The sequence below is a fragment of the Saccostrea cucullata genome, unplaced genomic scaffold (assembly GCF_032062105.1).
Source record: "Saccostrea cucullata isolate Sc308-1 unplaced genomic scaffold, CSIRO_AGI_Scuc_v1 ctg578, whole genome shotgun sequence".
Classification (NCBI taxonomy): Eukaryota; Metazoa; Mollusca; class Bivalvia; order Ostreida; family Ostreidae; genus Saccostrea; species Saccostrea cuccullata.
The window spans coordinates 240,004-264,392 of NW_026932815.1; the positions used below are offsets into that span (position 1 = coordinate 240,004).

General features: G+C 36.4%; 1 protein-coding gene across 1 annotated transcript in view; it reads right to left on the bottom strand.

Moving 5' to 3' along the window:
• Positions 1 to 24,389, bottom strand: part of LOC134236250 (fibrocystin-L-like) — a 55,860-nt gene that overhangs the window by 13,935 nt on the left and 17,536 nt on the right. Inside the window, exons 15-39 of the mRNA XM_062718425.1 lie at positions 24,129 to 24,256; positions 22,162 to 22,322; positions 21,536 to 21,702; positions 21,132 to 21,231; positions 20,771 to 20,928; positions 20,355 to 20,580; positions 19,704 to 19,976; positions 19,382 to 19,506; positions 18,997 to 19,135; positions 18,609 to 18,789; positions 17,600 to 17,850; positions 17,176 to 17,364; positions 16,792 to 16,974; positions 14,995 to 16,482; positions 14,719 to 14,859; positions 13,849 to 14,017; positions 13,463 to 13,619; positions 13,114 to 13,270; positions 10,397 to 10,476; positions 7,041 to 7,365; positions 5,041 to 6,563; positions 4,716 to 4,887; positions 3,707 to 3,979; positions 3,190 to 3,447; positions 1,094 to 1,342 (exon numbers count right to left, since the gene is read on the bottom strand). Coding sequence (XP_062574409.1) covers positions 1,094 to 1,342; positions 3,190 to 3,447; positions 3,707 to 3,979; positions 4,716 to 4,887; positions 5,041 to 6,563; positions 7,041 to 7,365; positions 10,397 to 10,476; positions 13,114 to 13,270; positions 13,463 to 13,619; positions 13,849 to 14,017; positions 14,719 to 14,859; positions 14,995 to 16,482; positions 16,792 to 16,974; positions 17,176 to 17,364; positions 17,600 to 17,850; positions 18,609 to 18,789; positions 18,997 to 19,135; positions 19,382 to 19,506; positions 19,704 to 19,976; positions 20,355 to 20,580; positions 20,771 to 20,928; positions 21,132 to 21,231; positions 21,536 to 21,702; positions 22,162 to 22,322; positions 24,129 to 24,256 — 7,273 coding nt within the window. The remainder of the gene's footprint in view (positions 1 to 1,093; positions 1,343 to 3,189; positions 3,448 to 3,706; positions 3,980 to 4,715; positions 4,888 to 5,040; positions 6,564 to 7,040; positions 7,366 to 10,396; positions 10,477 to 13,113; positions 13,271 to 13,462; positions 13,620 to 13,848; positions 14,018 to 14,718; positions 14,860 to 14,994; positions 16,483 to 16,791; positions 16,975 to 17,175; positions 17,365 to 17,599; positions 17,851 to 18,608; positions 18,790 to 18,996; positions 19,136 to 19,381; positions 19,507 to 19,703; positions 19,977 to 20,354; positions 20,581 to 20,770; positions 20,929 to 21,131; positions 21,232 to 21,535; positions 21,703 to 22,161; positions 22,323 to 24,128; positions 24,257 to 24,389) is intronic.

Genomic DNA, 24,389 nt, shown 5'->3' on the forward strand with positions numbered 1-24,389 from the left:
ACATTCTTTAACCCTTCAAAGTTGTAAAATGAGTGCTTTAAAAGTATTTGCTAAGACCTCAAATCCGTTTTTATTCCCAACAAGAGGTCCATGGGTCACAATGCTCACCTGTGTCACTAAGACCCTGCTGTTCTTTATCAGATTTATCATTGAGTTCCTGTGTAAAATTCTTCTCTCCTATCATGGTCCCACCATACCCATGAGAATAATAATTTGAATTTTAATCTATTTGAGAATGCTTCCAATGCTTACAAATGCTTTGCTGTTTCAAATAAGACTATAAATTACAGCTTTGCTGCTCTTGATGAGTTTTTTTAAAGATTTGTTCCAATAAATTCCAAAGTAAAAGTTTCATTGTCTATTGAAGCCCCACTCTAGCCATGGGGGTCATGGTTTGAACACATTCCAAGCTACACTATCTTAGGATGCTTCCATGTAAAAAAAAAATTAAAAAGATTAATCATGACTTTGTTGTTTTCAATTTTTTCCACAGACTTTTTCCAATACATTCCTCAGTCTGTAAAACATTGATTGCCCATTGTGGCACTGCCATACATTCAGGGGCCATCATTTGAATAAATTTGAATGTACGGTATGTAATAAATATTTTAATTGACTTTGTCATCTATTCTGGTCCAGTTGTTCTTGAGAAAAAGATTTCTGAAATCTTGCTGATAAACTTTCATAATTTCTTAATTATCTCTTTTTGAGAGGATGTGACCTCTTCATTTGAACAAATTAAACTTGCTTCCTCTTCTATTGGAGATGCTCTTTGCCAAGATTAGTTGAAATTGACCCAATAGTTCTTGAGAAGATAATCAAATATGTGGAAAGCTTACAGACACACATACGGATGCCAGCCAAAATGTAATCAGAAAAGGTCAGGTGAGCTAAATATGAAAATTTGATAGGTACATTTTATAAATGGTATGTTTATAAACAAGCAGACTTGAGTTTTTACCAAGATTAACAAAAGTATGAATCTCTCTATTACAAATACTTATACAGTTAAGTATTTGTCAGCTAACATTAAAATAGTCCAGTTTAATACACTATTTTTTTTCTACAGCTCTGTATGATCTTTTATCCCTACCTATATGTTTGTACATCAGTGTGCTATTGAGGGTCAAGGTCATGCCATTACTGGATATGGCAGTGATTTTGAATGTTTCCGTCTCCCACACGGAGAAATCTGTGGGAGCTATGACGATTTCGTTGCCTACTTTCCATGTGACGGGTGTGACCAGGGTGATCTGATTGTCTCCCGGATTGGCTGTAACCTTCAACATCGTCCAGGAAGTTCCAACATCCTTCCCGTGTAAGTCAAGTCCACCAAATGTTCCTATAGTTTTACAGGTATTGTTTTTTAATGTTCAGGACTTAAATCTAACAATTTTTATTTTTAGAACTCAGTCACACCTTACTGGATTGTGTTCATAAACATTAGACAGATAAATAATTTTTTTCACTCCATTTTTCTCTGTTAATTGGCTTTATTTCTTTTTTGTTTCTCTGTGAATATATTCAAAATGATTTTTTTTGCTTGTATAGAGCACTAATGTTGGTAAAGTTCTTATCCATTTCAATTGCTGGCTCAAGAGCCTCAAAGAATAATGAGAGACAACATTCATCAATATACAACAAACAAAATATAGCACTATCTTTTAAGGTGTGACAGAATCCATAAGTTGAGTTGGCAATTCACAATAAGAATGGTGCTTTTCAGCATTCTTTTGATTAATAAACATAGGTAATCAGAGAATACAGAGCTCACCTCAACGAATGTTGTCTTTAAAGTAAGGCAAAGTCACACAATTAACCAACAAAAAGTGTACATGTATCCAAAAATGCAACATTGCAATTTTGATTTGATACTTTGGAATAGACCTACATGTATATAAAAACTTCAAACTAGTTCTTCATCATGAAAACTTAATTAAAATCCAGCATCTGAAGCAAGTTTAAGAGTTTTCATCCCTTGATGCATCATTTGTGCAATTTTGGTTTATATAAGCCTTACCGTTTCTTGGTAAAAGACATGCACCCATAACTTTCACGAGGTCCATTATCTGGAAAATGTATGTCGAATTCAGCATCTGAAGCAAGTCCATTAGTGTGCATCCTAAGATGTACCATCCATGCAAGTTTGCTCAACATAGAGCTAGAAGTTACTTGGAAATGAAACCTGTATAAACCTGTTTCACTCAACCAGAAAATGTACGTCAGATTCAGCATTTGAAGCCAGCCTAGTAGAATGCACCCTTAGATGTACCATCCATGCAAGTTTAGTCATTATATGGCTCATAGTAACTTGGAAATGAGACCTGCACCAAAAACTTTAACCTGTTCACTCAACCGGAAAATGTAGGTCAGATTCAGCATCCGAAGCAAGTCTGGTAGTATGCATCCTAAGATGTACCATCCATGCAAGTTTAGTCAGTATTGGGCTCCTAGTACCTTGGAAATGAAACCTGCACCAAAAACTTTAACCTGTTCACTCAACTGGAAAATGTAGGTCAGATTCAGCATCTGAAGCAAGTCTGGTAGTATGCATCCTTAGATGTATCATTCATGCAAGTTTGGTCAAAATAGTGCTCTAAGTTACTTGGAAATGAAATCTGCACCGAAAACATAAACCTGTTCACTCAACCGGAAAATGTAGGTTAGATTCAGCATCCGAAGCAAGCCTGGTAGTGTGCATTCTAAAATGTACCATCCATGCAAATTTGGTCAACATAGGGCCTATATTTACTTGGAAATGAGACTTAAACCAAAAACTGCACCAAAAATGTTAACCTGCTCCAAAAACATTAACCTGGTCATACCTTTGCTGAAATTGCAGCATCTGAACCTTTGACTGGTACAATGAAACACACTAGAAGCATCTTCCATGCATGTCTAATCAATATAGGACACAGAAGTACTTAAAAAGAAAACTGCTCAAAAAAACTTAACCTTAACCTGGGACGCCGACGCTGACACGGACACCGAGTGTATTACATAAGCTCCCCCAACTTCATTGAGGTGAGCTAAAAATCTAATGTAGATTCTAAGTGAATAGCATTTTCTCTTATGATGTCTTTTTATTTTAAAATAGGTTTCAATTTTCAATTTGTTTAAAAACATATATTCAAGGTTTTTTGTCACTTTAAACAAATGAGCATACATGTAACCTTTAAATCTACAGACCTATAGCTTTAGATCCTACTTGTGGTCCAGAAGTTATAGGATAGGACGGAGTAGAATGTTCTCCATTCAACAGAATCAAAGCCTGACCCAGGAAAGGCTTGTCTGGCCATCCGACAATTAACCGCCCCCCTAGGATAATGATGTAGGTACAGTTCAGGACAAAGTTCCTGGTTCCATTAGCATCGTCTAGTTCCAGCGTACCGTAGAGAACCAGTTTACCCATCGCAGGAAGATCTGTGTCTGCCACCACCCACTGATCTAATTCACAAAATCAACAAAAAAGAAATCTCACAACCAATAATTGCACCTGTTTTATTTCAATATCAATGTATACTTTAATTCCTACATTAAAAATTGAAATTCTTTCAATTGCATAAAATCTTGAATGATTGATTACATTAAGCATATACAATGTAATTACAATTTATAAAATAATTTATATAAAAAAAGTTTTCCTTTTCCTCTTGTATAAACTCTGGGAGGCAAAAAAGCTTAATAAATAAAAAATGTTAAATACCTTTATTAATCTTCACATCATCTCCGTCTTTGGGAAGGTCATAAGTACCATTACTAATATAACCACCCCAGCCAGGCTCCGCGTTTTTCCACGTCTCCTTGTCGGACCAATATTCGAAGTCGTAAGGTCTGGTGGTGACGGGAGGGACAGTGTTAGGATCCACGGGGGCCTTACAGTCCAGATAGAAACACTTAAAGGCCCGGAAATTTACACTGTAGGTGATGTCATCATCAACACTGCGCTTACGTCTCGATGGGGCTTTCCTGGATGATACTGATTAGAAATAGGATGTTTTATAATTCCAGTTATGAACTTCAATTTTTCACTTTACTTGTAAATGAATATCATAAAAGAGATATTTTTTTAAAATTTGAAAAGAAGGTAAAACTAGAGAATCTGTGAAAGAGCCCACAAATCTATAACCACAAGAACATTTTTTAAAAAGTTCTAATATGTTCAATATGCGACTTTAAACTGTTGAAACCCGCCCGCCCTTCTTTAATTACCCCTCCTCCCCCTCAATCCAGGCATGCTTTCCTTTTTTTCTTTAGTGAGGAACACAGAATCTCTGAACTGCCTTGTTCAGCTAGTGACCATGAACTTGAAAGAATTATCCTGGGTCATGGAAAATACATATTCTTTCAAGATGTGTGCAATATTTGTGCAATTTTTGTGTAAGTATGAGTCTCTAATGTTCTCCAGAGCTAGATATGATAAGGATAGGAATTTCTGTGTTAAAGGTGAACTTGAACTTGACTAAATGACCTTGGGTTAAGGTCAATACACACCAATAGGCCATAAATAATATCTGCACAAAGTATGAGCTTCCTATGCAAAAAATATAGTGTGCACGGATATCATTTCTTGGAAACATGCAAACATATAAACAGATGAACAAAATATTTTATATACATGTATACCACAACCCCCCGACAAAAAAAAAACTATTTTTATTTACTACTTTATAAAAACTTTTGTAGAACTATATGTCTAGACTTGAAATACTTACTGATGTATTTGATCTCATTATCATTTTTAAGGTACTCCCACTGGCCATGAAAACTATTGCCATCAATATTCCGGGTTGGCTCGATGTTTGTGCTGCCATCCAACATAAACCTGTCTGGTCTGTACGAAACCTTCTGTCTCATGATTACGTACTCATAACCTCCCGTATTATTCTGTAACAAGCTCATATTATAATAAAAAAGAAAAAACAGGCAGTTTTGAGACTTTTAAGAACTGCATTTGATAAACAGAATTTTCTGAAGTAAATGTTTAAATTCAAAAGCAAAATCTTCACACTTCATGAACAAAATGGTTCCTCCACTTACCTTTTGAAAGCGATCAAATGTTCCAGAATAACTGATGTTGGTCAACTGATCAGCATCCTTAAAATAATAGAAATAGTCCTCTCCATCTACAAGTACTGTCATCCACCCCAACTTGTGGGTGATAGCCTTCTTCCTCCAAGGCATTGAGTCGTTTCCATGACGATTGACAATCACAAAATCCTTGAAATTCAGTGAAGCAGGACTGATATTATTGAAAGAGAAGCGATGATATTTGACTTCTGGGGGACAAGCTTTAGCTGGAATACTGCCACTCAGGTTACTGCTGAATTTATCAAAGGAGACACACGTAGGTGGTAGGGTATCTGATGCAGAACTGACACTTTTCCCAGCATTGGCTGCGATGGAGGCAGCATCGCCTGTCTCTCCTATCAGGGTTCCATCCAGGTCTCTGATTACCCCAGCCCAGGGCCAGGGGTAGGTGCCTTTATTTGGAGCAGACACCCACCTGAGATTTCTTGTCTCATAATAAAATCCTCCACAATGCACAGCACAAGTGCCAGCAATCCTTGCAAAATCAAAACCCACACAATTGCTCTCATCAAAGTTTACAAATCGGACTCCATCAATGGTAATTCCATTGCCATATGGCAGAATAATGGCAGCTCGTGTACAGCCCTGTTCTGTTCGGGTTAGGCTTGGAGCATGTCCGACAATCAGCAGATTCTTGAAAAGTTGTTCTCCCTCAATGATAAGTTTGCCTTCGTAACCAGCTAACTTGTTATTTACCAGCACAAAATCCCTACACTCCAGCGCTCCACCGTTCACAATTTCTGCTCCTTTCTCATTATTCCAAGAGGTGAGGGACTCAAACAGGGACATGGCAGGTGTGGTTGATCCACATCCACCTCCCTCTCTAGTCTTAATAGTAGTGAAAACCCACAGGCCAAACCACCCATTGGAATGAGCTGTGTTGTTTCTGAACGCTCGCACAGGAATATGTTGTGGACAAATGCTATTGTCAAAGGAGGGACCGTCTGGATGAACATGCATTCTGTACCAAAATCCAAAATGTGTGCCACCCACTGCTCGGTTATGCTGAATGGTGTTATCTGGATTAGTCACCCAATAGGCTGCTGGTGTGACATCATCATTCTGGAGGCTGCTGGACTCCCTCACAAACATTAACAAATTGTATTGTACAGTGCTGCCAGTTTCTATTCCATCCTCAAAGAAAAAGGCTCCTCCCATCACATTGTACGCCACATTGTGTTCCACAAGGACGTTGTGTGATCCGTGAATATTGATCGCTCTGTTGAACGTGTTGTAGATTCCACAGCCTCTAACATAGGACCCATTGGTATCACCATTCAGATGGAAGTGAATTGGATATCTCCCCAGTCTGAAGGCCTGACCAGCGTGAGTCACCTCCACATATTCCAGGCGAGCATGTGACATACTCCCACTCTGTTCCGGGGAGTGGATCATGATCTGGGCCCCAAACTGGTCACTTCCCATCTCCTCTCCAAACCGACCCTGGAAACAAGTCTGAGTTGCAAACTCCCCTGAAAATGAAAAAGAATGTTCCTCTCTTTGAAACACGAGTGCTTTTGAGATTTATACAAATATTTTGAATCTGGCTTACTGAATAAGGGTGTACAAATCACAAAGATGTTAACCCTTTCTGCAGTTTTAAGTAAATATTAATTTTTAAACCCATAATTTGAGCTTTAAATGTGTAATTTCATGATGGCAGTAACCTGTTTCATTATTACAATGTTAGAAGTTTTCTATTAATTCAATCAAAATGAAAGATTATTGATAATTAAAGTACATATATCTCTTAGACCTTCCTGCTATGATTGCTAAAAAGCAATTACATATATACAGCATACCAAAAAATTAAACATATTTAAGCATGATTTCTTTAGGTAAATTCAAAATCCATAAAATATGAAATTTCCTAAAGAGTAAACAGCCCTAAATTTATAATACTCTGGTACGATGGAAGTTAAGATGAGTTGGGTAAAATGATTTCTTACCAGTATCAAATCCATCAGGACAAGCTTCTATTTTCTCCACAAACTCCGGATTACTGTCTCCCCTCACAATGATATTCCTAGAGAGCATTCCCACCTCCGCTCGGAAATCCACGTCCGTCCCATCAAACGTTTCAGTGACCCCCAGATGCTCGTACTTCAGTGGTTCTGTCAAGGTTATAGTTCTGTTGTCACTGGCGACAGACTGAATGACTCGCAACTCTGTCTCCTTTTGAGAATGTCTGTGGCTCGTTGTTGCTATGACGACTTTGTCCCCAGCTTTCCATGTGACAGCTTCTCTCAGAACAATGGTAGAATTCACGCTTGCCTATCGTACCAAGTTTATATATTTTATACACTGATATCAGATGCAGTATATGTGTAAAAATGTAAGTTGACTCATGCAATATTTTCTGACATATGTATTTGTCTCCATGTCATATTTTTTTTCACTCTTAATTTTTTTTCTTCGCTTTTTTTTTTTCATTTTAGAAAGATGTTAATTTACAACATGCCACAATTAAAGGGTGACATAAATGCCTAAAATGTAGCACATTTAGGAAATTATATGCCTCCCCAACGATAAAAATAAGAATTTCACCTGTTTTACTGCCAGTACTTTTTGGGTATAGAATAAAAGTGTAGTGTCTAAAGTTTACAATGATATGCAGCAAGGTGCATTTCAAGCAAAAATTATGCCTAGAAATATGAACCTGTTTAATAAGAAGAAATCTTTGCTTTGTTTACACTTTTTATGCCAAGCGAGAGCTATCCTGAGGTCATCAATGTAAATTTTTAATAACCTTTGAAGAGGAATTGGCCACATTCATTACAACTATTTCTGGATGTGAATATTTATCTTTACACATTGCTCTATCATTGGTCAAAGATATATTGGAAGTAAAGATTTTTAAAAAAGTTACAAAGAAAATAAAACACATGCTTTTATTATATAAGTCTATATGTAAGGTAATTGTGGTCCGGGTCCTTATGATTTCTGAGCCCTCTAGTGGCTTCCATGTAGCCTTTGAATCAAAATTAGTGCTTGTCTTAAAGTAAGCATCATTTTAACTTCTTAACTATACAAGCTATCACAGTTTTAATAGTGTTCTGATTTTTATATCAAAAATTCGGCTGTTACCCTATCTTGTCCTTTGCAGTGAAATATAATTGCTCATCATGTTTCTTAATGAATGAAACGGAGGTTCAACCAAATGAAACATCAATATTAATTCCATTGTAACATTTTTTTTTAATTTTTTTCATTTAATTTTTTTTTATTAATGCATTAAAAAAATGTATTGCAATTATGTTATATGTCACTCTGCAAACTGATTGTTGAAAAAAAACCATTATACAAAATCAAATTAATCTTGATATATTATCAATTTGAAATGCATTTTGAAAATAAAAGCTGGTCATCCTGTAATGAAGTGCTTTGACAGACAATAAATTACAATTAAGAGGATAAGAGAAGAGAGATCTTTAATTCTTGTGCCTTATTCCCTGGAGATTTGATAACACACAGATATGCCTAAACAACTTCCAACACCAAACTCATTAATTTATCTTTAACTGGATGCATGTCCAGTCATTATTCCCAAGAGACAAATGAAATTACATTATCTTCTGTGCAATGTAAAAACTGTTTTTAACACTTGATGAAGTTTTCAAAGATTTTTCATATATATTTTTATGTAAATAGTTTTATTGTGGTTCACGTTTTTGTACAGATATTCTAGATTGAACAATGTTCAAACCTTAAATATACATGAGCCCAAAATGAACAAGTCAATTAAAATTTTAAAAAACCTATAAATGCAGAAAAATGAACAAAAAGAGTTGAAAATTCCTGGTGCACAACTTCATATGGTGAATAATAAGTGTACAAATTTTCAGGATTAATCCTTGCAATAGTTTCTGGCCCTGTGGTTCTTGAGACAAAACCACATTTTAAAAATGAAAAAACACCTGTAAAATTCAAAATAATAATCCAATCAAGATGAAAATATCCCTTGCACAACTTCATTTGAACAATGTGTACAAATTTACACTACCCCAAATCCTTCCAATAGTTTCTGAGTAATGGTTCTTGAGAAGAAGATATTTTAATGATCCCACCCTATTTTTGTCTTTTCTTGATTATCTCCCCTTGTGAGGGGACTTGGCACTTCATTTTAACAATGGTAAAATGGAAATTAAGATTCAGGGCAAGATGCTTTCTTACAAAGTTTATCAAATCCATCAGGACAAAATTGAAAATTTTCTCCACAAACTCCGGATTACTGTCTCCCCTCACAATGATATTCCTAGAGAGCATTCCCACCTCCGCTCGGAAATCCACGTCCGTCCCATCAAGGATGCTTTGTGAAGTTTACAGATGGATGGATGGACAGGTTAATGGGCAGAAGGACAATGGGTGATCAGAAAAGCTCACTTAAGCATGTTGAGCTTTAATTCAACTCTGGTGAGTTAAAAAAAACATTGCATCTATATCACAAGGAAAAAAGATTATCTGATGCAGAATAATGTATACTGAAATGCAAAAGACCCTACTTTAGGGGGAAATAATTATGTAAAAGTAAAGAATTTTTTTCTTAAAATTATGGATATCTTCAATTTGGTAAATATCGGTAAATTAATGGTTGAACAATTTTCATACCATAACCGGAAGTCAAGTTTGAGTCTGCTTAACAGAAATCCAAAATTGCATGTTTAACAAAACATTTGGCAATATTATGGACTTTTAAGGGTTTGTACTGTTCATTTTAAGTTATGAAGTAATATTTCAACAAATAAAATTTCCTTTTGTTTCCCGTAACGATGCTAAGGCTTCTTGAAAATGGCTTAAGTGCGCATTTCTATTGCTCTAACCTGAAAATCTAAAGGTAAAGGTGATGGAGAGTTGATGATGCAAAAATACACTTCATTATGTCTCAAAGGGTTCTTACGTATCATATGAATAAATGATAGTCCTTGGACTGGAAGTCCAAGAGTTACTACAATGCGCTAAGGTAGAGAAAATTCGACCTAATCATCTGAAAAACAGGCATTTAAAAATGGCAAAGAACAATTCCTTCGCTCAGATCTCGATATTGATTAAACTATTGTATCATAGAAATTAAGCTGCAATTGTTGTTTAGGGCAGTCTTGCACGCTGTAATTGAATGGCTGGGAGGGAGTGTTTTAACAGTCATATGTTACTTAAAGTAAAGTTAAAAGATAAACATTTAACATTTTTATCAAATCTTTGACGTTCTGAAAAGTGAGTTTAGCCTTACTGCAAACGTTTGTAGATTACTGCTTGTTGCGTTTCTTTTGCGTTTCATATATTGCAAGAGAAACAATGATGAACTCACTTGTAAAAGCCCATTCTGCAAAATGAGAATGTTTACAGCTTTCAATTCTAAATCTTTTTCATCAAATATAAGTGTTCCACCTAAAAAAAATTAAAAGTTATGATTTAACTAGTCTGTCCCTCATATTTAGAAAATCAGCATTTAAGTCAAATTGCACACAAAAATTTCTCTGAATTCATAAACTAAGTAATATATTCATCCATGTTATTTCTTCTAAGTTCATTATTATGAATATTAGATTTGCAAAATGGACAAATCTCAAATATAAACCCAGGAAATGTGAATAAAAGATGTATCTAGACATAACCGGAAGTCAAGTTTGAGACTGTAGAAATCCAAAATGGTTTGTTTAACAAAAACATTGCACTATTTTATGTATCTTTTAAGTCTACTTGTGTGCCAACTTATTCTGAAATCAAACTAAAACTGTAGAAGGAGTAGCGTTTTAAAGGAATTTCACAGAAAATTCTATTTTTAGTAACCATGGTAACACCGTTCATCGAAATCAAAAACAAATGCACTATTCTATGTATCTTAGTGTAGTCTACTTGTGTGCCAAGCTATATTGAAATTAGATGCAAAATACACTTCATTACGTTTCAAAGGAATTTCACGGTATCATATATAACCATGGCAACACCGTTCATCGAAATCAAAAACCATTGCACTAGTTTATGTATCTTTGTGTAGTCTACTTGTGTGCCAACTTATTTTGAAATCAAACTAAACTTTAAAAATAGCGCAAAGGAATTTCCAGAAATTTCTATTTGATTAAACCATGGTAACGCCGTTCATCGAAATCAAACCAATGCAACTATTCTTGTATTTAGTGTAGTCTACTTGTGTGCCAAGTTAATTGAAATGACCAAAACTGTAGAAGGAGTAGTGTTTTAAATGAATTTCACAGTTATTTTTAGTAACCATGACAACACCGTTCAAAATAAAAAACCATTAACATTTTTATCAATTGTAGTTTACTTGTGTGCCAAGTTATATTGAAATCAGACCAAAACTGTAGAAGGAGTAGCGTTTTAATGGAATTTCACAGAAAATTCTATTTTTAGTAACCATGGCAACACCGTTTATTGAAATTCGATGTATATATATATCTTAGAGAAGTCTACCTGTGTGCCAAGTTATATTGAAAAGCCAAAACTGTAGAATGAGTAGTGTTTTAAAGAATTTCACAGAAAATCTATATTTAGTAACCATGGCATACACTGTTCACCGAAAAAAAACCAAAAACTTATGATCTTTGTGTAGTCTACTTGTGTGCCAAGTTATATGGAAATCAGCAAAACTGTCAAATTGCGTTTCAAAAATTTCACAGAAAAAACTAAGTAATATATTCATCCATGTTATTTCTTCTAATGTGTCATTATTATGAATAATAAATTTGCAAAATGGCCAAATCTCAAATATAAACCAAGGAAATGTGAATAAAAGACGTATCTAGACATTTGGAAAAAATGTGTTGTGCATTAAAAACTTGCTGTTCTCCAATTCTTCTATTAAAATTCAACTGTCATAAAAGAATCTGGGGGGATTAGGCAAGTCATATGCCCACACGGATTTTGTCGCTATGTAAGCATATCGGAAATTTCATAGATGTATGATACAATTTACCTAAACATTTAAACTTTGTACAGCATTGTCAAAATGACAATATCTATATTTTCAAACCTTGCGGTTATCGTTATACATGTAGTATTTTTTAACGTGATGCTTTTCATACTGCGTGTTAATTGTTCTATCAAATATGTTTTCAGGGGTTGGGATATGGTACGCTTTACCTTTCCTTTTAACTGTTTTTGCATACAGCCATATCGTGCTGGTCAACCCATGATTGTTTACATTTCAATTGTGTTAAGTAGTCTTGAACTGAATGCATTAAAAATATTATATACACATGTATCTTGAAAACTTTTTTATTACAGGAAATATATTAATTGACCGTAAATAAATTCTTCATCTTATCTATTCATTTTGTTTTTATGAAAAAATATATTTATCTAAATTTCAACCTTAAAAAATCCTGATTCGAACACTCGCGACAAATAACTAGGTGCTTCAACACCGCCGCTATGACTACTGAGCCACGAAGTCACATATACACTGCCCTTTAAATAGCAAACAGTTCTATATGTATAGCAAATGCACAATTGGACTTCGAGTTTTTGAGAATATGTTCTGAAATTTAAGTAGGTAAACTAACTTTTTTATATAGAGTGGGTCTTCGTACCAATTTTTTGAAAATGGTGAGAGATACATCCTTCCACATCCTTTCAATATTTGTTTACAAAAAAATGGTATGAAGACCCACTCTATTTAAAAAACAGTTTTAACATTCCATTTCTATCGTTTTATGGTTTCTAAAGCATGTTACCATTTTGATGGGTTAATTACAATCAATTTGTAAGTCATTTGATTCAGGTTTTATCTTTACTGTATGCATATGGTTATAAATAACTCCCAACTTTAACAAAAAGTTGAATTTTCAAGAATTTTTTAATCAGTATTTTACCTGCCCTTGCATAGGCATATGACTCGCCTAATCCCCCCAGATTCTTTAATTTAAATCTTCATTTTAGACCTACATAAACAATTATTTTAAGAGGTTGTTGCTGGATTAGGAGCTGAAATCCTTACTCAACAGAAAATACAGTCAAAGTAAAATGATTTTTTTTACATACAAAGAAAAAAAATATTAAAGCTACCTTGAATTAGCAACACTCTTAGTTTGGGGGTACTGACATCTAGGAGGATGGTTTGTCCAGCGGTGATGACAACAAAATCGTCCTCCTTTGGTAGGGGGCCTCCTCCCCAGGTAAAGGGAGACGACCACACATCAATGTAGAAAAATTCCGCTGATGTCTGAAATAGAATGATACATCTTAACACTTTATTGTATGACTATTTAAAAATATGCTTAAATCTCTTACAAAATCAATTTTTTCCCCTTATATTCTGTGTAGTTCAACTTTTTAAAAGAACATTTCATTGCATTACTACAAAGATTGTCTCAAAACAAAAACAATGGTCAAGCCCAAAAACATGAAGACAAACCTGTACAGCTTTTCCATTCCCTGCCACCTCTACCCTGACCAGAGCTTTCTGGGACCCTGTGTGCTGATTTGTGACACAGGTAATCTCGGTGGGGGTCACAGTTTGGACATCACAGACCGTCCCAGCGATGGAGACCGATACATCAGCCATAACAGATCTACAGAGATCACAGAAATACTAGTGTCAGTTTATCTTGGAAGCAGTACCAGTTAGCTTAGACCTTTTTGATTATTAATAAGAAAAAATGGTTTGATGAAAACTTTGTTACATGTACAAAACTGTCTTCTATAAAACATAATATACCCAATCTGTTAAACTCAATTTCACTTCTAAAAATCATACTGTAAACACATTTTCATAAATTGTTTGATTTTATGATTCGTTACCCAAATCCTGTCCCTTGGATTGTCAGTGTGGTTCCCCCTGCTGTGCCCCCTCTGGCTGGGGTTACCATGGTAACATTAGCAGTCAGGGCAGCATCATAAGTGTAGGCGTCACTCAGCATCCTGGTTACACCGTTATTGGTCACCTTCACGGTGCAGGTATAGTTTCCATCTGAAAAGTCATTGTAAACTCATTAATTATTTCAAAATCATACAATCAAGCAATAGTAAAAATTCAGTGGCACAAATTAAAACTCAGGAACCTCTTTCCAGAATAAAACAAAACAAACAGGAATGCTTCTCTGTTTAGTTAAATCATCCTCCAGTAGTGTAGACGAAGTTTGTTCAGAACATTGGGATAAGGTGAAGTCACAGTTAGAGATTAAAGCTGTAGATCTGCACTTTCCAGAAAAGATCTGGGCTCTATTGTGGCCCCACATTATCCCCATGGGATCAAGATTTGAACAATCTTGAATTTGCTCTACCTGAGAATGCTTATTTATTAATATCTCGAATCACAACCCTGTTATACTTGAGATTTTTACACGTTTTCCTAGAAATTCATACATTAAACTTTGAGCCCCTATTGACCCCCCAATGTCCCAAAGGGGAATGATTTGAAACGAATTTAATGTAAACATTTTCAGAATGATACATATATAATTATTATGTTAAGTTTCATGTTTTCTGGTTCAATGGATTTTTAAAGATTTTTTAAAAAGATGTCACAAAATTTTCAAGAACTGTAAAAGTTTTTCCTTAAATTTTTTGCTTTGCAGATTATTTTCATTTTAGTATACAACCCATACTTGAAAATGTTGGCTTTTTTCCTTCCAATTTTAAAGATTTTACAAATATACTGTAAGCTACTACCTGCAGGTGCTGGTGTTCTACATTTGTACTCAGAGGCTGTCTGATTGACACTGTCACATCTTCTGTCACAGATCCAGACAGAGGTGTTATTATCAAATCCGGATCCCGATACAGTCACCAACTGATCACCAACAATTCCTCCTACAAACATCATACAACATTTGGTTCAAAACCTCACAATTTCTCAATTTACCAGTAATGTCTTCACAGAAAAGACAGAATTCTAATCAGGAGAAAATGAATAATTTCTCTCTATAAACAGAATGTCATACTGACCTGTGTTAGGCGAAATGGACGTCAGGAGGAGTTCATATTCAAAGCTTGAGTCTTGGTTGGACTTTCCCTTCCCCTGTACATGAACCATCACTGGAAACATGCCCACCAGACTGGGGCCTGCTGTACACTTTATCTCCGTCTCAGACGAGGAAATGACGGAACACTCATTACTGCCTATACTGACAGTGATTTTCTCCATCTGACTATCAAAGTTAACCCCAGTTAGGGTAACCTCGGTGCCTGCAGACCCATTGGTTGGACTGATGTATGAAATGTTTGGAGATGCCTGGTTACTGTAGTTAAAGTTGACTGCTGGGTAGGAAATTTGATTGGATGTTACTCTGACCTGGACAGTTTCCTCGCTGTTAGTTGGAGGTGTAATACAACTGATAGAGGATAAATTTAAGTTCACAATGGGACATGGGTTGCCTTTCACTGTAACTGTTGTAAGCTTATCTATAAACCCATTTCCAGAAATGTGGATAACAGTGCCACCATGAATGCTCCCCTCTGCAGGGGAAATGTCGGTGATTATCCCTGCCCCCGTCATCATCAAGTTTCCACTGGCCAGGCCCCGCCCCAGCACCTCCAGCACCACCTGATTATTTGGCCCCGCCGGCAGATTACCCAGCATACACTCTACAGAGGAATTAGACACAGATACCACCTGACATGTCTCTCCTCCTATCTTCACAAAAATATCAGATGTTTCATTCCCAAAACCTGATCCTTCAATAGTTACTGTTGTCTCTTCAGTTCCATTAACCATATTTGGTGATATAGAGGTCAAAGTAGGGGTATAATCAGCATCATATGTAAATTTACATTCACCTTCACATACAGCTGGGACCCACTGACCTAGAGATGACTTGACCCTGACCTCCAGATTTTGTTCACCTTGACCTCCTTTTGTTCGACACTTAATCTCAGTGTAAGTCATATTTGTTACATCACAAGTGTACCCTCCAATGGTAACTGACACATAATCCATCATTGTGGAAAACCCAGATCCATGGATCATAACAATTGATCCACCTATGAGTGAACCCATAGAGGGCATAACCTTAGTCACCACTGGAATCAAGGCAAATGACCTAGACCTCAAACCTGTAATGGCCACTACAGCATATCCAAGGTTATTATGCCTCACTGTGATTGGTTGAAGGACTCCAATAGAAGGAGAATTAGCACTGTCAATATTACAGACCACATCAGGACCACTGTCTTTGTCATCGACACATTTCCCATCTCCAAAACTGATCTCATTCTGGCAGTCATTATTGGAGAACCCTGTACCTTGTACGGTAATGTTTGTATTTACTGTGCCATTACTTTCAGACAGCGCTGTAACGATTGGAGTGGTGCACGTCCAGAATTTAAAGTAAAACTTGGAGGGATCTCCCCCTGTAGGCTGAGGTACAGAGCAGTTAGATAAGGGAGAGGAGTCCCCCATACATACACCACCCGGGGCACCAGCGGGCAGGGGAGCTGTAAAAACAAATACATTTACTCACATAGATAAGTCATGCAAAATACAGATATTGTGGATATCATTAATTAACAATTATCAGCAGTTCCTTGGAAATGCTTTGAGACATATACAATGTTCACCTCTGGTCAAATGGAGACAGACAGCATGAAACTGAGACAAATTGTAACCTTTAACCAGATGTTAATGGACAAAAAGTCATCTAAGTGACTCAAGAGTCATAAAAATATTAGAGAGATTGTATACATACTACTGAATTAAAGCACAAGACTTTCAAAATGAACCTAACAATATCTAAGATAACTTGCCTGAAGGTGTAATTTTCTGATATAGAGCTTCATATCCATTAACCTTGACCTTGACTTCTGCCACGTAAGAACTTAGATCCTCCACTGTGATGCAGCCTCTGAACCATGTAGTCTTGTACTGGTCAATATAGTCACTCCAATAGCAGTACTTCCCAGGGACTGTGAACTGATGTCGGAAAACCCCTGTAAATATTATCTTTAATTAATATGAATCACCCAAAAAGGAAGATTTTTAACATTTTTTTTAAATGTTTCAATCTTGCAAACTGAAATAAGTTCAAATGCCAAACAGGCCTTCAAAATCATCATAGTGGAAACTGCTTTTTGTAAGTCTTTACTAAGATACAGGAATTTAGTGGAGATGACGCCCCCTCTGTGTATTACCGGAGTCACTAGGTGCTCCACTGTTAAATCCACCCTCCACCTCCTCCTCGGAACTCTCGTCCTTGACCTGTACGACCCGAGGTCGCATCCCCGAGATGTAGGAAGCAAAGCTCCAGGTCCACTCCACGGTGTCCCCCACCTTAACGGTCAGATACTGGGGATTCCAGGCATACCCACTCAGCTGAAACGCTGTGGAAACATAATCAACAGATGATAAGAGGAACTAATATCAATCTTGGTCTTGAGTTGATTTTGATTTTACAATAATAACATAACATAGTGACAAGTCCATAGAGATATTTTCTGAAAACACCAGTCTTATTGATTGAAGGTTTGTGGTTTAACATCTCTTGTTCATATAACTGAGGGTGTTTAATATGATTTGTGTTAATGCTGTGGCTAGTGAATAAAGTGAATATCTTACAAGGATGGATGCCTGAGTTGTCCACAGAATGTACCCTGGCTGTGTCTGTGATCTGACATGTCAGTTCTGATACGGTGGAACTCTGTATGTCACAGACGTGGGCGCCCACCATCACAGAGTTCCTGGTCTTATTGGGGGAAAATCCGTCCCCGGTGATGGTGAGGGTGGTCCCCCCTCTAAGTGACCCCATCAGGGGAGTTACACCAGACACCACCAACCTCCACTCCATTGAGGGCAGTGAGTTTGTACTTCTACAAGAATAAACATTTAATGCATTCAACAAGGACAACATATAATATAGCATTGATATATATGGTAGGGCTTCATTAAATTCATCAATAACTGACTAAGATTAATTAACATGAAAAAAGAAGAGGGAATTAAGTATGCATGTTTTTAGAGAGTGTAGACTGAAAACAGAACATAGGATAAGTATTAGATAAAAGAGCAAGAGCCATTTTGGGCCTTGTTTGGCCCTGACCATTTCTGAAAATTCAAAGCCGCTCAGTTTAGATTGCAAATGCAGTATTTATCACTTGGAGTGTTATAGAGCATAACTTCTGATCCAAAACATGCAAAAACATAATGAAAGATCTGTTTCTGAAGATCAATAAACATGTTTTATTTTTTGGATCGTGGGCTGTGCTCATATTTTAATTTTTTGCTGAATGTAGTCAAATACGCACGTTTTCTGCAAATTTCAAGAACATTGTAATTTCTCGAAGCCTGTTTTCCAATATCTGGATTCTCAAAAGGGAATTTTATTATAGAAAATAAAAGCACCAAGTGTCTACTTTATTTTGATATATGAAATGGGAAAGAGGGTGATAGTTATTGAATTGATATAAGTACACGGCCATTTTATGCATAAAATGAACATAGCTCTTTACTCAGTGCATTTGGGCGATCAATTGTTTCTCTGCCAGAGAGAGCATATATATGTACCAGACCTATAAGTCATGTCAGGTATTGCCATTTCATAATATTTTTCCTATAAATTCCTAATTACCTGTCTACAGCTAATCCCGTGGCACCTAAGAGTTTGATGGGGTACTCCCCTGCAGGCATGGAGGGTACTACAAGTTTAATCTCGGTGTCGGAGGAGTTTGTAGGGTTGACAGGCTTGTATCCTATCATTATAGACTCCGTTTGGTTCAGTCCCTCCCCTTGTATTGTTATCTCAGTCCCTCCTGGTTAAAACAATTCAAGAAATACATGTATACTGTTTTTTGGAAAATTAAACCAAACTGCAACATCTATCATTAACAAAAGTAGCAAAAGCTCCCATTAGTAAGATATCCCACTGCTCCTAGCCTCTCCCACCATGGATAAAATAATATTAAACATAATATCATTGTTGCTGCATTTTAAGCTATACTTACATGTATTTAGCTTACCTGCTACAAAAGTGGAGTTGGGTTCCACGGAGGTGACTATGATCATATCTGTACTGGAGTACAGCAGGGCCTCTGAATGGGTAACATTGAGACCCGTGTAACCCTGCTCAACTACAACGCTGGCATTTTTATCCTCTGACTACAAAATAAAGCAATAAATTGAACAAAACATATTTTTCACATGTTATTATATAAGTAAATAACTGATACTGGTATAAAAGTAATGAATTATTTATCTACTGTGCTTTTGAAGAACTTGAATAGAAAATTTTCAAATTTGAATTCTGTGCATGCAAAAAGTAAGATGGGATCTCTTGTTAGGTTTGCAGTTCTCCCGTGTTATTGCACTTTATTTTGAGATGATGAAAATCATTACTATACTTACAGAAGGGGGTATTAGACACACAGTCTGGGTTGAGGTACTTGAAATTATGGGACATATCACATCTCCCACATACACCATGTCTTTGGAGGAAAATCCATACCCTCCCAGGGTCAGATTCAAACCACCTACAATCACAATGTCAAGGGGTAGTACAAGAAACAAAATATTGAATTTTATTAAATTGTTAACACTACAAGAAAATTCAATTCTATAATTTTTTTTAAATATAAAATGTATTTAAAGTACAGTTGGAGTGAAGTGGCAGTGCCAAATAATTCTGTATTTAGTGTTACTTTTTACCAAAGGAAAGCCCTGTACATACCACCCAGTGAGACAGAACTCGGTGCCATTGACTGGATGCTGAACTGATAGCTGAATGTCACACTGTTATTGGTGTTCTCAGCATTTCCCAGCCCCGCTACACTGACCATCACAGGATACGTCCCCGTGGGTCCGTCCCCCACCCTACATACGATCTCTGTATTGTTGGATGATACAGTCACACACTGCACTCCACCAATCATGACAGAGTTCAGACTGTGGTTGCCATGGAATCCTGTGCCATTTATTGTGATCAGTGTGGTTGTCGGGAAGCCTGGAAAAAAATGCTTGAATATTTCAAAACTTTCATCTGATACAATGTCATTGAAGTCTGATTTTACCGAGTTAAATTCAGAGCAGATGCAGAACAATAATCCATACTTTTATATGCGATATACCGTAAATCTAGAAATTTTTACGTCGATTTTATTTTGCGAATTCGGGTCAAAATGGCGTTGATTTATTTTTACGTTTCAAAATTTTGCGAATTACCACTGCTTTGTTTACATTTTCTTATTGGAAATTTAATTTTTCAGAAAAATATTTTTGCGAATGCAATGAACTCGCAAATTTGCTAAAAATTTATCTACAGCAAAAATTTCCAGATTTACGGTAATGCTGTCTACAATCTTGGCCATGGCCGAGCACTTACCTGTGCTGGGGGAGACTGAGATGATGGTGGGTGTGGCCGATTCTGACCACTCCCAGGAGCAGCTCCCTGAACATTTTGTGGGGATATCATTAATGTATGCCATGACTGAGGGTTTATCTTCCAGTGTTGCCAGCATGTCTCCAGGTATGGGGTTCAGCCATACATTGCCATCTGTAACCGTGGTGACTTCTGCAGTCACATTTTCTCCTTCTGCATAACTGGTGACCTTAATGGATAAAAAGTAACTCTTAAATACTGTACAGCATTAAAAATAAATTCTATGTTTTCAATCTAACTCTTGTAACTGATTTTAATTCTTAGAACATAATTTAGTCAGTTCTATGTGGAAACCTTAACAACAGGAGATATACAGCTGTCCTACACATTTTGTCTAATCGTGTACTATGTGTGGGTACCTGTATGGTTTCCTGGTCTCCTGCTCTGGAGTGGAATCCAATATTTAAGTCAAATGCAGCACATCCCCCATGTTTGTATGTGTACAGATTCCCCATCTCTGGAAGACCTGACTGTAAGAGAGCCGCAAGCCCCGTCCCATCAATAGTGAACGGGATACCTGAAGTGATTCCACACATACATGTATATCCTCAACATTGTATGTCTTTATATAGACTCTGTCTCTTAAGTCTTACATGTTGATCTTATATTTTGAAATCAAGTCTGTATGAAAATTAGCTGGAAAACTTCAAATGATATTAAGTATAGCATTGAAAAAAGAAAATTAAGATGAGATGACTGTAATTGTCATTTTGTACATACCATCCAGTGTTTTATTCTGGAAAGTCACAGAGAAGTTGCCAGTTACTGGTGGAGAAGCTGCTGACACCTGAGAGATGCTTAACATTGTTCCATTAGAAATCTGTGTCAGAAATTAAGAGTACGTGAAACATAACAAAGAATTAATTTTTAAACTCTTGAAATTCCACAGCTCAGATCACTACTCCCATGTGACATGTGCAAATTCTCTTTTTGTTGTGTAATGTACTCGAAGGCTCAACATATCTGTATTTAATAGTACAATTGTCATTATATCATTATTGTTTGAAATGCTATATACTAGTTGTATCATATGAAAGAAAAGTAAATCTTGATGTAATCTTACATTTATAGGAACAAACATGCACCTGCTAATACCTATTTAATATAATCTTGATTCATTTTACCTGTCCAGGTACTGCAGCCAGTAAAGGGAAGTTGTAAGCGCAGGCATGGGGTATAAACTCCACTTGGTACTCAGTGCTGTCATTTCTGTCAGACCGGGCCACATTTACATGGCTGACCAACCCACCAGATGGCATGGCGGGTCTTAACCTCATTAGGTTGACACTAGCTGAAAATTGATTTCAAATTGTCTTGTAAAATATATACTGGATATTGACCTAATAAAAACGAAATGACCATCTCAAATAATCTGTCCTGTTGTACCATAAAAATTTAATTTTCTGACCAAAACAGGTTTTAAATATTATGATAATTAGGAAAAATGTGTGTGAAATATCAGAAACTTGTTATTCATGATTTATCATGATATCACTGGTCAGTAAGTTATGTAGAGCTGGTATTTGAATTATGTCATGTTTCTAGGTGACATCATAAGCTTCAATAGGTATTCCTCGGAAATTTCTAAATCTTTTTTAGAGGAAGAATGATGTGTTACATTTTATCTTTTTCAGTGTAAAGGATCATCTCATCAATTTTGTTTTCTAGTGTTGTCCATAGCAAGTTAGATATATACAAAAAATCAAAATAAACTCATCTTCAAAGAGAAACTACAACCTCACAAGATTACCTTCATCTAAGTTGGTGGGCTCCCTTCCGACATAGATTTCATCCACGTAATAGAAGTCCTCCGAGTCATCTCTCCTGACCTCGATCAGGAAGATCTTGAAGCTTGTTCCTACCTTGCCATCTTGTACAACAGCCAGCATGTCAATACACTTGTAGTTCCACCTGTCAGATTTCAAACAGAACGATAATTGTCAAGAATGACCTGTTCTACCATTCGTTTTATCAAAGATAGTGATAAAATGCAAAAATTTGGTCACAATGATCTACTTTTGGTTCAACTTTTGATTCAACACATACTGAGGTCTTGTATTGCATCAATTGACAATGTTTGAATATCTTAAGCTTCTCTGTATCAAACTATAAAGATCTGACAATGAATAAGGATAAAATACAAAAACAAGAGGCCCATGGGCCACATCGCTCACTGAGAAGCTTTGACCATTCTGTTCTTCACCAGATTTCCCCCTTGTAATACATAATGCATCCCCACCCTACCCCACTGATCATAATTTAAACATTTTGAAATCTACACTACCTCATGATCCTTCCATGTGCACATAAGTTTCAGCTTTTCTGGCCCAGTGGTTCTTGAGAAGAAGATTTTCAAAGATTTTTCCTATACATTTCTATGTAAAACTTGATTCCCCATTGTGGCCCTGCCCTTCCCCCGGGGGTCATGATTTGAACAATTTAGAATCTACACTACCCTAGAATGCTTCCACATAAGTTTCAGCTTTTCTGGCCCAGTGGTTCTTGAGAAGAAGATTTTCAAAGATTTTTCCTATACATTTCTATGTAAAACTTGATTCCCCATTGTGGCCCTGCCCTTCCCCCTGGGGTCATGATTTGAACAATTTAGAATCTACACAACCTTAGAATGCTTCCACATAAGTTTCTGAATCAGCTTTTCTGGACCAGTGGTTCTTGAGAAGAAAATTCTTAAAGATTTTTCCTATATATTTCTATGTAAAACTTTGATTCCCCATTGTGGCCCCGCCCTTCCCCCAGGGGTCATGATTTGAACAATTTAGAATCTACACTACCCTAGAATGCTTCCACATAAGTTTCAGCTTTTCTGGCCCAGTGGTTCTTGAGAAGAAGATTTTTTAATGACCCCACCCTATTTTTGTCTTTTCTTGATTATCTCCCCTTGTGAGGGGACTTGGCCCTTCATTTTAATCATTTAAATTCCCCTTTACCCAAGGATGCTTTGTACCAAGTTTGGTCAAAATTTGCCCAGTGGTTCTTGAGAAGAAGTCGAAAATGTGAAAAGTTTACAGACGGACGGACGGACGACGGACAAAATGTGATCAGAAAAGCTCACTTGAGCCTTCGGCTCAGGTGAGCTAAAAAATTTCATTGTGACCTACTTTTAGCCACCATATCCTGAGGATCAAAGATGCATCAACTAACAAGGCTTGATTGTCTTTAGCCTCAAAATATTACAAATATAATGGTTTATGTATATACGATGATAAAAGTGGGTCACTGTGACCTACTTTTGTGCTATATTACATGTATTTCAAGATTCAAAGATGCTTCAGTATGCCACTATGACCTTTTTTTAACTTCACACATCACGGTGACCTACTTAAAGTTAAAATGCCCTGAGGTTCCAAGATGTATCAACTAACAAGATTTGATCACTTGAAAAGCCAAAGAATTCACAAAGTAGTTCACTGTGACCTACTTTTTCACAGTCAGACTAGAGACATGAAAAAGCATCAACTGACTTTAGTTTGATGATCTTTAACATAACCTTCATTTTGTCCAAGATATGGATCAACACCCTGTCCATGAGCTGTTTAACTGTGGTACCCCTCCCACAGTAATATTTTAGATTCTATGCCTGGGCCACAGTAAAATTTATGCATCACAGTAAGCACATGTACAATATTAAAATATTTTGTGGAATGCTAGTCATTTACAATGGTTTACTGGTCAGAAAGTGTGAGTAATTATACCTACCCAGGTGATTGTTGGAATGTAGTGGAAGGATAAGCATACTGGTTACTGATTGTTTGTCCTTTACTGTTTCTGTAGGTATATCCAAGCTTGAAAAAATTCTGTAGCTTGCCAAGGTAAGCAAAGCAAACCTATAAAAACAAAACAAAGCCAAGACTATGATTCAAGGTTTACTAAATTTACCACAATGTCATGCCAAATTGTATGACACATTACTACTCCTTTGTTCTCCAACATATGTTAACGATGTTTCTTTTATACATG